The following is a 17,720-nucleotide window of genomic DNA, read 5'->3' on the forward strand; positions in this document are numbered from 1 at the left end:
TATTACTGTGAGGCCCCGTACACACGACCAGTTTCCTCGGCAGAATTCAGCTTCCGACCGAGTTTCTGGCTGAATTCTGCCGAGGAAACTGGTCGTGTGTACACTTTCGGCCGAGGAAGCCGACGAGGAGCTCGACGAGGAAATAGAGAACATGTTCTCTATTTCCTCGTTGTTCTATGGGAGCTCTCGTCCCGCCGAGCTCCTCGGCGGCTTCAGTGCTGAACTGGCCGAGGAACTCGATGTGTTTGGCACGTCGAGTTCCTCGGCCGTGTGTACGAGGCCTCACTGTTGGATGAGTAAATTATGCAATTGTGTGCTTTGTATATAAATATGAATACACAATACCACCGTAGTCTTCTAGCTCAACTACCATGGGTGCTAACTAAACAGTCATTCCCTAACTTGGCAAATTCAAATAGAAAGAGACCCATATCACCTATGTCTTTCTTTTTTTTCATTTTCTTTAGAAAACTGTATTGGATGGATTCACAATATCAAGTCTAAGCAGATTGCCCTCCACAAGGCCCTGCATGATAAAAGATTAAGCCCCGCCCCTGTTGTGGTGAAATGCGTTAGTGAGAGGGAGCAGGGTCTTGAGGAGGGCAGCGTGCTTAAAGTTCATGTTTTGAACTCACCCATGTTACAATAAAGCTTTCTGGAAAAAAAATATAAGTGATGTGCAGCTTTTGCTTTGTATATGATTTCTAGTTGGGGCACAGTTTGTTCATTTATTGATAAGTGCCAGGCTCAGCTGTTCGCTTTCCACTTACTTAGATAATGTACTTTCCTAATGCAGGCCTATTTGTGTCGAGCAGCGTTCTATGGATTCAGAAAGAGATACTCAAAAGCTATCATGAACTGCAATGCTGCAATCAAAGTACAGCCACACAGCGTAAGAGCTTATCTCTACAGAGGAGCATTAAAGTACTACATAAAGGTGAGACTCTGTATCTTCACATACCCTTTTACCAGCTCAGATCCCTGAAGCTTTCTATCAAAGTAATCAAGACACATTAAGTTTTATTTAATTTATACCTTTTATATTTACTGAGGTTTCCGAAGACCTGAGTTTCAGTCGATGAATTGTGTGTTCTTCTAGAAGTACAGAATTCATTATGTGTACTCACTGGCTAGGATGAATGTGCTGGTCCTGCACTAAATTGCTTTTCTTACTGGGAATTTGACAGGCTGGGACAAACAGGCGCTGTACTGCCATGGTATAGAAAGTCTGAAAAGTACAGTTATTCAGCTACTATATATATACTGTATAATACAGTTTTAGTAATCTGTTTCTATATAGAGCAGGATGGTAAAGATCTTTTCTGAATTCTATGTAATCTATTACATGATTTTGCTGGATTTTTTCAGCAACTGGTCAGTGTATGCAATAAAGGCAATTGCTACAGAGGTCAATGCTAGACCAATGTTCTAAAAATAATAAAATAATTCCAGCACAAGACTTTCTGTGCAACTCAAAGCTGGGAACCTGTAGACATTTTTAAACGTCACCTATGGAGATTTTTAAGGGTCAAAGTCTGTCGTCATTCCACAAGCGAGTACAAATTTGAAGCATGACCTGTTGGGTATCAGTTTACTCGGCGTAACATTTTTTTTTCACAATTGGGCTAAGTTTACTGCTTTTTTTATTTAAAAGGGTGTATTTTTTCCCAAAAAATTGCGTTTGTAAGAACGTTGCGCAAATACAGTGTGACATAAAGTATTGCATTGACCACCATTTTATTCTCTAGGGTGTCTAAAAAAAAATAAAAAAAAATATATATATATATATATATATATATATATATATATATATATATATATATATATATATATAAAATGTTTGGCGGTTCTAAGTAATTTTCTAGCAAAAGAACCTGATTTTAACTTGTAAACACCGGGCCAGATTCACATAGAATTGGGCTACGCTGCTGCGGCGTAACGTATCCCATTTACGTTACACCGCCGCAAGTTTTCAGCGTAAGTGCTTGATTCACAAAGCACTTGCCTGTAAACTTGCGGCGGTGTAACGTAAATCCGCCCGGCGCAAGCCCGCCTAATTCAAATGGGGCGGGGACCATTTAAATTAAGCGCGTTCCCGCGCCGAACGTACTGCGCATGCTCCGTCCCTAAAATTTCCCGACGTGCATTGCGCTAAATGACGTCGCAAGGACGTCATTGGTTTTGACGTTAACGTAAATGGCGTCCAGTGCCATTCACGGACGACTTACGCAAACGGCGTGAAATTTCAAATTTCAACGCGGGAACGACGGCCATACTTAACATTGGCTAGACCACCTAGAGGGCAGCTTTAGTTTTACGCCGCGTATCTCTACGGAAACTACGTAAATTTACAGCGACGGGCAAAACGTACGTTCGTGAATCGGCGTAACTAGTCATTTGCATATTCTACGCCGACCGCAATGGAATCGCCACCTAGCGGCTGGCCTAGAATTGCAGCCTAAGATCCGACGGTGTAAGTCAATTACACCTGTCGGATCTTTGTGAGATCTATGCGTAACCTGATTCTATGAATCAGGCGCATAGTTACGACGGACGGATCTCAGAGATACGCCGTCGTATCTCTTTTGTGAATCTGGCCCACCAAGTGTAAAAAGTAGGCCCGGTCTTTAAGTGGTTAATGATATATTGGTATGTAGGGGAGCTGGATTTTTGAAAAAAAACTAAACTTGGCCTATAACACCTGCTTGGATAAAATGTCAGCGCAAAAGGCTGTAATCAGCAATGCTATCACTACCTAATAAGTATTGATTGTTACAGTGTGTGTGTGTGTTTGTTCTGGGGGGTGTTGTGTCAGATCATAGGAGAGCCAGGTGGCTGCATTGTGTGATCTGCCTCTCCTGTGTTCTGGCAGTGCAGGATATTTTAGCCCTTGCTTCAGGACTTGGCAGTTAAAAAACAAAGACCCATAATCACTAGTGTATATGAAGCTTGGCTGTATTACAGTAATCAATAGTGACGGTTCAATTGAGCCTTAACTACTGGTAAGATTGCTTGCATCACGCTTATCTCTTTGTCATGTACATCTGAAAAACACTGAACATTTTCTTCTTTCCAGGCATATAAACTGGCCATTCTGGATTTAACAAAAGCTGCAGAGTTGGATCCATCCTGCTCTCTTATATACTACAACAGAGGAGTTTGTTACCATCAGATGAAGATGTATGAGGAGGTAAGAAACTGAATCTGGGAGAGCTCACCTTGGAAGATTGTCAGAAGTGAGGAACATATACAGTATCGGAAATATACGATCGGAAATTCCAACAAGAAAACCGTGGATTTTTTTCCGACTGAATTTTGGCTCAAACTTGTGTTGCATACACACGGTCACACCAAATTCCGACCGTCAAGAATGCGGTGACGTACAACACTACGGCGAGCCGAGAAAAAATTAAGTTCAATGATTCCAAGCATGCGTAGGATTTTTCTCTGTAGGAATTGCATACAGACTATTGGAATTTCCGACAAGAACTTTTCCCGTCTGAAAATTTGAGAACCAGCTCTCAAATTTTTCTTGGTGGAAATTCCGACAGAAAAAATCTGTTGGGGCCCTCTACATCGCAGTTAGTTCATCATCCTTAGCGCAGCGGTGGTAATCAGGAGGGCGCATACACTTGGATTACCTTTTATTTTTGGCCCTCTACACGGTCGGAATTTCCGACCAAAAGCTCACATCAGAATTTCCGATCGTGTGTACACAGCATAACACTTACTGTATATGAGTAAAATGTTTTAACAGCAGCTGCAGGGTCTGTTGTGTGAAAAGGAATGGACTGAAAATGCAGATATTCATTCCAACATTACAGATTGACAGATCCCATCTTCAGTGTGGGCATCTGAAACCCGCTCATTGCTCCTTCCGGGTTACGGTGCTGCTGGCTACCCAGCATGCACAGCCCAATCTCACGCATGCAAATTCGTTATAAAGCACAGCGCACTCATTGTATTGTGGTGCCACAATCCTGATATTTGTTTTAATAAAAATACTGCTGTTGCCGCCGCTGCCGATCCCCTCTCCGAGAAACGATGCAATAGCAACCACAGACTAGTTGCCCTATTTAACAATGGAGCTTATCTCCACCTGACATGTCAGTGCCATCCATCAATCAGTGCTCAACAGTCAGTTGTTCAGGAGTGGCTTGACAAGAGGAATACGACATTTGAAGCCCATGTCCAGGATCCGTCTGTGTGTGGTGGCTCTTGATGCACGGACTCCAGCCTCAGTCCACTCCTTGTGAAAGTCCCCAACACTTTTGAATGGCCTTTTCCTGACAATCCTCTGCAGGCTGCGGTCATTCCTGCTGAGTGTGCACCTTTTTCTTCCACACTTTTCCTTTCCACATAACTTTCTATTAATGTGCTTTGATACAGCACTTTGGGAACATCCAACTTATTTTGCTATTACCTTTTGAGGCTTTCCCTCCTTATAGAGGGTGTCAATGATGGTTTTCTGCACAACTGTCAGGTCAGCAGTCCTTCCCATGATTGTGATTCCTACTGGACTAGATTGAGAGACCATTTAAAGGCTCAGGGACCCTTTGCAGATGTTATGGCTTAATTAGCTGGTTAGGGTGGGACACTTTGAGCCTAGAATATTGCACCTTTTCACAATATTCAAATTTTCTGAGCTTGTGGATTTGGGGTTTTCATGAGCTGTAAGCCATAATAATCACAATTATGACAAATGACGGCTTAAAATATCTTGCTTTGCATGTAATGAGTCTATCTCATATATTAGTTTCACCCTTTAAGTTGCATTAGTGAAATAAATGACTTTTTGCACGATATTCACCTGTATAATAAGATATATATTATATATAATATATGAGTAGCATTAATGTTTGATTCATCTGTTCTACATGTTTTCCAGGCTTTGAAAGATTATGCTATTGTACTTATTCTGGGAGGATGGAAAGAAGCTGATGTTAAAGTTCTTGTTAATCGCGGATTGCTTTACCTTGAGCTTCATGATTATGCCAATTCATTGGAGGTACAAAGTCATAAAATCCTGACTGTGGAATATTAATGTATTTCTGTGTGAGAGATGTGTGGAAGATTCTGTCAGAGTGTTAATGGGTAATCATTTTACATATTATTATTATTATTATTATTCTTACTACGAGTTGTATGGGGCACACATTCTGTATCTAACATAAGACCTCCAGACAAGTATTTAAATATATCTATATGGTGTTTGGTATGAAAAAATGTGTGTGTGCTATCTAATCATCATTATGACCCAATCTGTAGTTTTTCACACACTGATAGTATCATAGCGTCAATTCAGTTGGGTCCCCATCCTACTGCTGTTGGCATTATCTGCCCTCTTTATTGACAATGTAAGTTGGTGGCCATGGAGGAAAGCAACATGGGAGGGTATATGAGGAAAATAAAGAACTGCAGAATGGGATATTGGGAAGAAGGAGACTGCACAAAGAAGTAGAGAAGATGAAAGGTGCTAAAGAATTGCATCTTTAGTGTAATGACATGTCCTTCAACCCACCAGGCCCATACCCACCTAGGTTTAGTTGGTGGGATTGGCAATATCTAGATTGTTGTTACAAATAATGTACAACTAAGATGATCACCTCCTAAATGCTGATATACTGGCAGGAAAGTAGATGACCAGAGTTAGAGAAAATTCCCTCTTATGCCCTGTACACACAATCGTTTTTCCCCGCAGGAAAAAAAACAACGTTTTTCCCAAAGGGATTCCTCTCTAGCCTGCCTTGCACACACATGTTCAGGCCAAATACCGCCCGTCCAAAGCGCGGTGACACGTACGACAGGACTATAAAGTGGAAGTTCCATTCAAATGGTGCCACCCTTAGGTCGGCTTTTGCTGATCCTTGTGCTAGTAAAAGTTTGGTGAGAGACGATTCACGCCTTTCAGTCTTCGTGCTTTTCAGTCAGTTACAGTATGACGAATGTGTTATCTCCAGTATGAGCGCTAGTTTTACCAGAACGAGTTCTTCCGTCTCATGCTTGATTCTGAGTATGCACGTTTTTTTTCCCCTTGGGAAAGCGTACACACGACCGGTTTTCCCGACGGGAAAAAGTCCACCGGGAATCCCGACGGGAAAAAATAAAACATGTTCTCTTTTTTTTTCCGCAGTTTTCCTGTCGGGAAAACTGCGATGGAACATTCACATAGCCGGGATTCCCGGCCAAAAGCTCTCATGGCAATTTTCCTGCCGGGAAATCCGGTCGTGTGTACTAGGCATTAGACTGTTGTCACTGGATGTCCCAGTTGGAAGATTTTCCTTCATGTCCAGTTCTAGTGGTAACCATATAAATTTGGATTTTCCATCAATGTATGTCCTGTTGACAGTGGTTACCAAAACAAATAGAGAATGTTCATGCTCACAGCAGATTAACAAACAACAAAAAATGCATGATTGATTCTTACTCTTCCTTACTGTACTTTGTTCAACGTTACAAAAACATTTTGGCTTTAGAAAAGCTATAGGCAGTAATTTTCAGCATTGCCTGGAATGTTGCTGTAACCACTTCAATGCCAGGCACTTTTATCCCCTTCCTGCCCAGGCCAATTTTCATATTTTTTTTACACACAAATAGAGCTTTCCTTTAGTGGTATTTAACCACTTCCATACTGGGCCAATTCTGGCACCCCTCTCCTACATGTAAAAATCATAATGTTTTGCTAGAAAATTACTCTGAACCCCCAAACATTGTATATGTTTTTTTAGCAGACACCATAGGGAATAAAATGGCGGTCATTGCAACGTTTTACCTTGCACGGTATTTGAGCAATAATTTTTTAAACATCTTTAAAAAAAAAAAAACAGCAGTTAGCCCAATTTTTTGTTATAATGTGAAATGTGATGTTACGCTGAGTAAATAGATACCCAACATGTCACACTTTAAATTTTTTACAGGTTACCAGTTTAGAGTTACAGAGGAGGTCTAGTGCTAGAATTGTTGCTTGCGCTCTAACGCACGTGACAATACCTCACGTGTGGTTTGAACAGCGTTTACATATGTGGGCGGGACTTACATGTGTGTTCGCTTTTGAACGCGAGCTATCGGGGACAGGGGCGTTTAAAAAAATTATATATTTTTTATTTTTACACTTTCTTTTACATCCATTTTTTTTTTGATCAGTTTTATTCCTATTACAAGGAATGTAACCATACCTTGTAATAGTAATCTATTGTGACAGGTCCTCTTTATGGAGAGATGCAGGGTCAATAAGACCCCACATCTCTCCTCCAGGCTGGAAAGCATGAGATCGGAAAAAAATTCACTGATCTCATTCTGACAGCCGCAATCGCAGCTTTGTTTACATCCGGGGCCCAGGCATAATGCCGTAACGTCGCGCCCAGGCCTCCAACGGTCGTCATCCGGCGGCGGCCGATTCTTCCTCCGGGTCCCCGATGGCACAGTAGAGCCCGAAGAAGCAACGGATGGTGGCAGGAGGGGGACATCCCCTCCCATTGCCTGTAAGAATGATCAAGCAGTGGAACTGTTGCTATGATCATTCTTATCGGGAAACAGAATCGCCGCCTGAAAATTATGATATCTGAATGATGCCTGTAGCTGCAGGCATCATTCAAATATCCCCCCTAAAACTCATCACTTTTTTTGTTGTTGTTTTTTTGCTAAACAAACAAAGACCAAAAAAAATCCCTAGATTCTGTTATAAAATTTTGCAAATAAGTATTTTTTCCTTCACTGATGGGCACTGATAGGGCTGCACATGCTAACAAATTGTTGGGACGGAAATGCTTTCTCTAAACTTCATTCTTGCCTGGCAGCATCTGGGACAAACGTTGGGGTTAAACCTATGCTTTTATGTTCTGTTATTTACTAAACTTAAAATAAACACACCTGCCTCAATTGGTACTGCTTGGCAAATATATGAAGAGAGAGATCAAGGCAGAATTGCCTGACATAAACATTACATAGGCTATAATACTTATGGAGTATACTAACCAGCACCTTTTGTTACTAGGACTTCAAAGCTGTGGCTAGCAAAGCCCCTGGAGACATAAAGATCCATCAGGCAATAGGAGACTGCCATCACAGGTATTAACACATTAACACCTACATTGTTTGTTTATTATGTAATACATAATGCAAAATAAAAAAATGTAAGTACTTTTTTTACTTATCTTTTATTTTGTTTTATCAAAAATAGAAAACACAAAGTTACAACTGACAATAGTAAACCTACAAATCAAAAATACATATTCAATATAATTCACCATTTCTTGATCTATACATTCATCATTCCTATTTCATTATTATCTTATACTTCTTCCCACCCCTCCCCCCCCCCCAAAAAAAAACATCTCAATCTCCCCCCCTCCCCCTCCCCCGAGATGTATGACTTATATTCTTAAACTCTCTCCCTATCCTACTATACCGTATTTCCTCTCCTATGGAATTCTTTATCCCCTCTTAGTTCTCCTCAAGAAGCCTCTTCCCTTCATCGGATCTAATAAATAGATTCTATCCTGACCAGATTTCTCTATACTGTATCCTCCTATTATGAGCCGAGTGGACCAAATCTTCCATTGCTCCTACCTCCTGGATCCTATTGAGCCAGCCTGCAATGGAGGGAGGCCCCGAGTTTCTCCATCTCAGGGTAACTCATGCCCTTGCCGCGTTGATCATATGGCACACTACCGACTTCCTGTACTTCTGCACCGGTATCTGTAAACTATGCAGCAGAAAGAAGGCAGGGTCATCTGGGATCAAATCTTCAATACATTTTTGGGAAATTCTTCGCACCTCTTCCCAATAGTGTCTCATTTTTTGGCCGGACCAAAAGATATGTAAAAGTGTTCCTTGTAAAATGTAAGTACTTATCCACATTTGATCTGTACTTCCTGGTACAAAATCATCTATTTTTGTTCCATATGATTTCCAGCTGCATTGTGGTTCTAAAACCTAAGTTTGTTTGGACAGCTAATATTGTTACACAGACTAGTTTTTTTTTCTGTACCTCTGATGGGCTGAGATCTGCAATATCGGATTTTGTTTGTAGCCTTACTTACTGGTGAAATTCGGTGTTGTACTGCAGTCATAAAGTACAGTGATTCTCTAAGGAAACTGTATAAGGATAATAATATTATCTTTATAAGATCATACATCATAGTGCAGAATACATTATAGCCAGCATTATAGGCAAAACACATAATATTAGAAGGGCTAGTTATAAAGATTATATAAAGTTTGTTTGTTATATAATATAGAAACTAAAATTGCGACTATGAATTTGTGTGTGCATACCATCCTACCATGTGCTTATCTTAAAGTACCATTAGGATATGTACCAAGAGGACACAGGTCAGCATGGTACTGTCGTTGTGCATGTGTACAGTACTTGTGTGACTTTCTGATAAGACACCCTATGAAAGGGGATTTTAAGCTGTACTGAATTCAGCGCATACTATGATGGCCTTGTGTGTGTATGCTCTCCGTAATTACGAATAAACCATCATTCGGAATTCTCTCGGTCTGAAGGTGATTTACTATTGAGATAAGATTATCTCTATTCAAAACCATTGTCATTTTCTGAATGGTGTTCACTTTGCCAAGTAGAATAATCAACAATGGATCATGTATGTAGGGAATTATATACTGTATATTAAAAAAATAAAAAAACTGAGATATTGGTCTTTAACGGTTGCCAACTGTAATTTCAATCCCAGTACTCAATCAACGAATATGGGAAATAATATGCCATCTTCTATATACATAATTCTGATAAAAAATTTCATATTTGTGATACATGCACATTGTATGTATGCTTGAAATTAGAGGAAGCCTTTGGTGAAACGTGCAACAATTCCTACTGGTGATGATACATTGATCCCTGGGTATAGCCCGTTATATGGAAGAAGTCCTTTATCTGACTCTCTATTAATAGATACTTATGAAGTGGGCCAACCAGACAGGTCTTTTTGTATATATGTACACACCATACTAGCCATCCAGCCTTTGGGGCAAAGTTACATATTATAGACTGCACATACATTTTGACATGTTTTTACTATGCGATTTTAATCATGTTCTCAAATAAATGTTGAATACTTATGAATTTGAGTATTCTCCATTTTCCTCATTTGGGATTACAGTTGACAACAGTTAAAGTCCAATATCTCTGTTTTTTGCTTTTTTGTATCCTATGGATGTGGTTCCACAAACTCTGATATACTGTACATTAATACATTCCAACTGAATACATTTTTCTGATCAGGTGGCAGTTATAATGGTAAAACTAACATTTTGCAGTGTGTGCTCAGACATCAGATGTTTGTATTTGTAAAAGTGTGGTGGAAGAAGCGGTGTTACATTGTTGGCTATAAGGACCTAACATACCGGTACTTTGAAAATTAGCCGGTAAATGGTATATTTTTCTAATTGCTTTCATCATTCAGAGATTTAACATTTGCACATTTCTTGTGACAGACTGCAGCAGTACGAAGAGGCTGTGCAGGCATTTAATCAGGTTCTGCAGCTAAACCCCTTATCTCCAGAAGGATACATTGGCCGTGGCAATGCCTACATGGAATATGGCCATAAAGAGGGATTCAGATATGCTCAGATGGATTTTGTGAAGGCTCTTCATCTGAATCCTATGTGCACTGCTGCTAGGATTTGCCTGGGTTATAACTTACAGGTGAGAGATATCTATATGGCTGTTATTCCCCAATGTCTTATGTGAAGGCAGGTGCATTTCAAGTATCACTTCTTGTCTTATTAAAAAGCTCAGTACATGCTAATGTCTAACTGGAAATAATCAGATTCAAACTGTAATCTGTGTAAAACAGTGTAGAAGGCACAACATAAAACTTGATTGCCCCCTGTAGACATCACTTACATTTGTCTGGATTAGTCACCCATTAATTTCCTAACGTAGATGTTAATGGATACATGTTAACATAAGGAATGAAGCTCAATAATTACAGGAGTAAGTAAGAATATAAAACATATAATGAAATATGACAAATAAGTAAGAATGATCGGAATAGAGATTTTAGAACTAATACCTTTTATCAAAAAGTATCCAACTATTCCTACCATATTAGTTTCCGATATAACATATGTAAAATACAATGTTGGTAAACAATGAGCTCCAAACTTTAGTAAGAGAGATGGGAGAAAAAGGAAAGGGGATAGAGAAAGAAAAGAGAGAATAGGGGGGGGGGGGAGAGTTGATCCAAGAGCCAGTGTGAGGTTTAGTAAGATATGAGTTCCATCAATTATAATCTATATAACTGTATAACTACCATAGCAGGAGAACTGAATCGTCAACGGATGATGGTGCGAAAGGTTGAACCCATGGGTGGGTGCCACGTATTTTCAAATTTTGGAATTTGATTATGTTCTATGGCTGCCATGAAGTTATTCATTCTATGTTTTGATTCAGCCACCACCAAAGAAGGGGATTTCCATACTTTCGCAAGGGTTTGCTTAGCAGCTGTAAGGAGCTGGATGAAAAGCTTGAACTGTATATGCCTCAAGTATACAGGTTTAAGATTAAGTAATGCTGTGGTAGGGTCTGGTTGCATTGGTATTTTGAATAATTTGGAGGCAATTAAAAATATTTCCTTCCCGAAGGATTGAGCTATAGGACAGGCCCACCAGATGTACAATTGTGTACCCAGGTCTAAACAGCCGCGAAAGCAAAGGGCTGAGCAGGATGGAGAGTAATTAGCAACTCTAGAAGGTACGAGGTACCACCGGGTCAAGACTTTATAATTGGTTTCAACCGTTAAAACATTAGGGTAAGATGTTTTGGTAGCCAACCAGATATCCAACCATTTTATAGCAGTTTTTGTGCGCCCAAGGTCCTTCTCCCATTTCAGAGTATAGGATGGTTTGTCCGAGTTTGGTGTAGCTAACAACCCATGTGCCAACAGATTAGTCTCTTGGCACGTGGGTCCTTTTTACATGTGGCTCCAAAATTTGTAGTCACCCATTAGTTTATATGTGACATATACAGTATAACCTAGGAAACATTTCCAAGAATTTGGGATTGGGTGGCAGATTAACCAGAAGTGACGTATGAATTTGAGCTCGCTGCTCGTGGAGTATACGCCCTGCTGTATTGTTTTTAGTTCAATCTTATTTTATTGTTGCTGTATTGTTTTTAATGTGAGTACCAATATGCTTTTTTAATAAAATACCCCTAAAAAACTATATTACACTATGGGAGCCCCTTTTGTTTGTATACTGCCATCACAGAGGAGACTAGGTGGACTTCCCAGGATTACATCTAAGGAAGTATCACCAAAAATTCAGTCCCCAGGGCAGCTTTAACTGTGAAATTAATAATACAATTTTTTTGGTGAATGCTATGGTACCTTGAATCTTTTATATCAGGATTTGTGCCAGTCCACGTAAGAATGTTTGGTTTTCCTTTTATTATGTCAGAACAACTATTGAAATTCTGCTCATGACCTGAGTTCTACAGGCTGAAGTTTCTGTTTGAATTATTGTTGATTTCAATAAAGAAAACATTTGGCTGACAATTTGTGATGAGGAAACTCCATCAACAATACAGTAGAGCATTACTGACATGTACAGCAAAATGTAAGGCCTCGTACACACGACCGAGTTTCTTGGCAAAAAACAGCAAGAAACTTGCTGGGGGTTTTTTTTTGCCGAGGAAACCGGTCGTGTGTACATTTTTCGACGAGGAAACTGTTGAGGATCCCGTCAAGCCAAAAAGAGAGCATGTCTTCTTTTTCCTCGACAGGAATGGAGAAACTTGCCTTGTCGAGTTCCTCGACAGCCTAACAAGGAACTCGACGAAGGGATATAGGAGTAGAACCAAAAGTTTTGCTCTAAGTTCAAATTATTGAAGGGCCTTGATACAGTCTGTGACAATGATAGGTCGTGCTACAGTGTGAGTATAGGAAAAAGACACACATGATAGACTAATGCAGAGTATTGGGCTCCAGAGTGTCGGGGATGAGTGGAGAAAACTGGGTATTCAGTTTTCTCTGGGTTTTGTAATCCCAAATCAGAGTCTCCAGCTTGAAGGCTTCAAAGAGTCAGAGGTGTTCTACTTGAGAGTCTGCACTCTGTTTTGGAGGGATTCTATGTCCCCTGTGAAAGTTGAGATGTCTAAGAGAGTCTGGGGAACTTACAGAGTCTAGGAGAATGAGAAAGCTGGGACAACTAGGCGAGTCCATGGGACTGGGGGCATCTATAAATTTCAGGTGAGTACAAAAAAAACGGGGTGTCAAGAGAACCTCTACAGAGAGGCCAGGAGTGGGCCTGTAGAGCTGAAAAATGTGACTGAAAAGGCCAGGAAAGTCCAGAAATCTAAAATAAGCTGAGATGTCTGAGAGACCAGTGACAAGAGCAAGGGAGCTGCTGAAGGTGAGTATTGGCATTTTTGTTATCCATTTTTGCTGTGCAAAACTGAAATCCTAAATGTGGGCAACCAAAGTGTTGACCTTTTCTTTTAATTTAAAATAAAAGTCCCAAATGCTACAGTTTAAACTGGAATGGGGTCTCTAAAAAGGCATCTTCCACTAAGCTAAGCATCCCCCATGTGTAAGGTCTCAGCACCAGATTCAACCATACTCAGTGCCATTACCATGAATGTCATCCACCGGTTGAAACATACAAATGGATAACTCTTAATATAGAAGGTATAGAACATTAAAGGAGAGAGATGCAATAAAAGTGAATAGGAGTTATGCCGCGTACACACGATCGGAAATTCCGACAAGAAAACCGTGGATTTTTTTCTGACGGAATGTTGGCTCAAACTTGTGTTGCATACACACGGTCACACAAATCTTGTCGGAAATTCCGACCGTCAAGAACGCGGTCACATAGAAGACGTATGACGACCCGAGATCAATGAAGTTCAATAGGCAGTTCGGCTCTTCTGCTTGATTCTGAGTAATCGTTTGTTGGCAGAAATTCCAACAGCAAAAGTCCGATGGAGCATACACACGGTCGGAATTTCCGACCAAAAGCTCACATCGGACTTTCATTGTCGGAATTTCCGATCGTGTGTACGCAGCATAAGAAAAAAATTAGGAAAGAGAAGAAAAAGAGGAAAGAGAATAAAAAAAAAGTAAGCTGTTCCCTCAGCTAGGGATCAGCCCCACCACCTCTGCTGAAATTTCATGCTCCCTATCAATGTGTTAATGGTCAGCTGAAGGCATCATAAGTGTACCATACATTATTTTAAAAAAAAATTACTTGTGCCAGAGAAGGGCAGTTTACCTCTAAAGTCAGAAACGTCAGGCAGATTAAAAAGTGAGAAAGTAATGAAGAGGGTATTCAGGTCAAAAAGGCCACATTCTGATCTTTTCAATGAGCTCCTTCCAACAAACTCCTGATAGCCTGAAGTAAACCTGTTCTCCATTACTGGGCCAGAACCTAATCTTAAAAGCCAGAGTATTTTAAAGACCCTTAGTCCTGAACATATCAATGCAGTTATTACAGGCTTATCATATTCCATATTTAATTGTAAAATTAAAGTAGAATTCCAGCCTAACACTGAGTTATAAAATCCCTCTTCCTGCTACCTATACTGATGTGCATACTTACCTATTTTTAGTCTGGTCAGGTCCAGTCACCTGATCCCCTCAGTGTCAGTGAGCGGTGGTCACAGGGGAGAGAAGGGAGTGCTCAGCAACGACTGGGAATTCTGGAAGCTATGATGTCACTCGTAGGCTCTTGCTGGCCTATTAGTTTTTTTTTCTGCGTTACCCACTGCTGAGTTGGACTGTGTTGGACATCCCTATGTACCTGAATACTTCTCACGTGTCCTGTAATATACGATTAAGAAAATTAGAATTTTGACTCTTTTAATACAGGACATGGCTCCCTTCATTGCTATAAAAGTGCAAGTGGTTCTACTGGAATGTTTGCCAGTGCCAATCTCCTAAAGACAAAAGCATAGCCCTAGTTCCATGAATACTTAAAATTGTACCGTAATGTACAAAAAAAAAGGATTTTATTGTATTCCAAAAATTATTTCTTTCACCCCTTCCTGAATCTTGCTATTAAAAGGACATAGTTGCATGAGTAGAGTAAAGACCATCTTATATAATTTACACCTGGAGCCCTCCTTGCGCTAGGACTGTTTATGTCCCGCCTGTAATCTAAAGCTTAGGAAGTGTAGAAGCATTTCGACTTAACACAGCAACACAGCAGCCCAGTGGGGATTACTATTATTTTTTTGGTTAGAAGGGGTAAATTTCTCTTTGATCTTGAGAGCTATGCTTGCACATGCGATGCGGCCATCCTTGCTTGGCAGGTCAAATGGTAGAGGCCAGAATAAAAGGGGTCCACTTCTCCTCCAGGTTTTGGAAATTAGGCTTGGGGCTAACAACATTACCTAATAAATAATAAAATGGTCATAGACAAGATGATCAATGATGTTATGATCCATAAGAAGCAGATTACCTACCAAGGATATGAATCTGTACATTACTGTACATTTATGCTACATATACGTAGGATCAAAATATAATTTAATTCAATAAAAATCAGTGTGCCATCTAAACATTATCAAGACCTTCACGTTTCACATATTTCTATTCTCTGATAGTCAGTAGTTCCAGGGTCTTTTTCTTTCAGCAGATTTCTATTTTAACATCATTTAAACCATGTTTTGCATGAAAGTTGTAATTACATTGCAGAACACTTGACAAGTATTTCATAGAAACTCATCGACCTGAAAGAAGGACCATTTGTCTGCTTTCTCTATGTAGTGTAAAATAAAATGTCCTTTGATATACCAAAAATTGTCAATAAATGTCTTTTAAAGCCATCTACTACCCATTGTAATTTATATTCCAGATTTGTAGGAACTCATGCTGTGTTGAATGATTAAAGATGAGAACTGCAAATGTATTATTTTACTTTCAAATTCATACCCTTGCAGTTAATATTATGTAACACAGTGGGGGTTATTTACTAAAGGCAAATCCAATTTGCACTACAAGTGCACTTGAAATTGCACTGAAAGTGCACTTGGAAGTGCACTTGCTGTAGATCCAAATGGGGCATGCAAGGAAAATAAAAAAAAACTGCATTTTAGCTTGCACATGATTGGATGATAAAATCAGCAGAGCTTATCTTCATTTCAGTTCTTCCCCTCAGAGGGGGACATGCAGAGGGGGACATGCAAGAAGAAAAAAAAAAAACAGCATTTTAGCTTGCACATGATTGGATAATATAATCAGCAGAGCTTCCCCTGATTTTAGATCTACCCCTCAGATTTACAGCGACTGCACTTCCAAGTGCACTTTCAGTGCAATTTCAAGTGCACTTTGCACTTGTAGTTTGCACTTGTAGTGCAAAGCGGATTTGTCTTTCGTAAATAACCTCCACTGTGTCTAGTAGCACCACTAGCAATGAGACCTTGCTACAGTAAACTTAATTGAGATGTCACTTGCATGTCTGCAACCTTAGGTGGCTGCTCCCATTAATATATAGTATATGAATCATTATTATTATTTTTTTTCTTTCATTTTAACAGTAATGAATATTAACAATGTGCCATTAAGCTATTTCTCTACATTTGTCAAAACCAACTCTTTTCTTTCCTTGTAGGCACAGGGATCCTATCAGAAAGCCTGGAACCAGTTTACAATAGCCTTGGATATCAATCCACAGAGCTTGCTAGGGTTTGAAGGCCGTGCTATTGTCAGCTTACAGATGGGGGACACATTTGCTGCACTTCAAGACATGAACGCTGCAATAAAGGTATTTTCAGTTGTCCTTTTGTCATGACCTTAATTTAAAATGTTATATTATATGGTGTGTGTGTACATATGTATATGTGTATATATATATATACTGCTCAAAGAATTTAAGAAACACTTTGAAAATCAAAGTGAAAAAATGATGCAGCAGGCTTGTCCATTTTGCTGAAATTTTATTGCTTCAACTCAAAATGGTACTTAGTAGTTTGTATGGCATGCCTTACAACGTCGGGGCATGCTCCTGATAAGAGGACTGATGGTGTCCTGGGTTATTTTCTCCCAAATATGGACCAGGGCATCACTGGGTTCCTAAACAGACTGAGGTGCAACCTGGAAGCGTCAGATGGACCAAAACATAAAGTTCCAGCTACGCTGTATTCAAATAAAATTTGTCATTTTTTTCCCCACAAATAGAAGCTTTCTTTTGGTGGTATTTAATCACCTCTGCGGTTTTTATTTTTTGCGCTAATAACAAAAAAGACAGACGATTTTGAAAAAAAAAAAATATTTTTTACTTTCTGCTATACTACATATCCCAAAAAATAAAAAATAAATAATTTCTTCATCAATTTAGGCCAATATGTATTCTGCTACATATTTTTGGTAAACAATCCCAATAAGCTTATATTAATTGCTTTTTGCGCAAAAGTTATAGCATCTACAAACTACGGGATAGATTTATGGACTTTTATTGTAATTGTTTTTGCTGGTAACGGCAGCGATCAGCGATTTTTTTTTAGCAGGACTGCGACATTGCGGTGGACAAATCTGACCCTAAGTGACATTTTATGGAGACCAGTTACAACAATACAGTGATCAGTACTAAAATAATGCACTGATCACTGTATAAATGACACTGGTAGGGAAGGGGTTAACTACAGGGGCGATTTAGGGCTAAATGTGTTCCCTTAAGTGTGTTTCTAACTGTGTGGGGGAAGTACTGACAATAAGAACACAGAGATCGCAGTTCCTGATTACTAGGAACAG

The 17,720-nt window shown here is 39.6% G+C and overlaps 1 protein-coding gene across 2 annotated transcripts in view; it reads left to right on the top strand.

Annotated features, from left to right (window-relative positions):
* The window catches only part of TTC6 (tetratricopeptide repeat domain 6), a 174,676-nt gene that overhangs the window by 127,674 nt on the left and 29,282 nt on the right, over positions 1-17,720 (top strand). For both annotated transcript variants that reach the window (XM_040333738.1, XM_040333739.1), the window contains exons 24-29: positions 797-937; positions 3,077-3,190; positions 4,889-5,008; positions 7,994-8,067; positions 10,459-10,669; positions 16,582-16,734. In XM_040333738.1, coding sequence (XP_040189672.1) covers positions 797-937; positions 3,077-3,190; positions 4,889-5,008; positions 7,994-8,067; positions 10,459-10,669; positions 16,582-16,734 — 813 coding nt within the window. The remainder of the gene's footprint in view (positions 1-796; positions 938-3,076; positions 3,191-4,888; positions 5,009-7,993; positions 8,068-10,458; positions 10,670-16,581; positions 16,735-17,720) is intronic.

This window comes from Rana temporaria, chromosome 13, assembly GCF_905171775.1.
Source record: "Rana temporaria chromosome 13, aRanTem1.1, whole genome shotgun sequence".
In the NCBI taxonomy this organism is placed as follows: domain Eukaryota; kingdom Metazoa; phylum Chordata; class Amphibia; order Anura; family Ranidae; genus Rana; species Rana temporaria.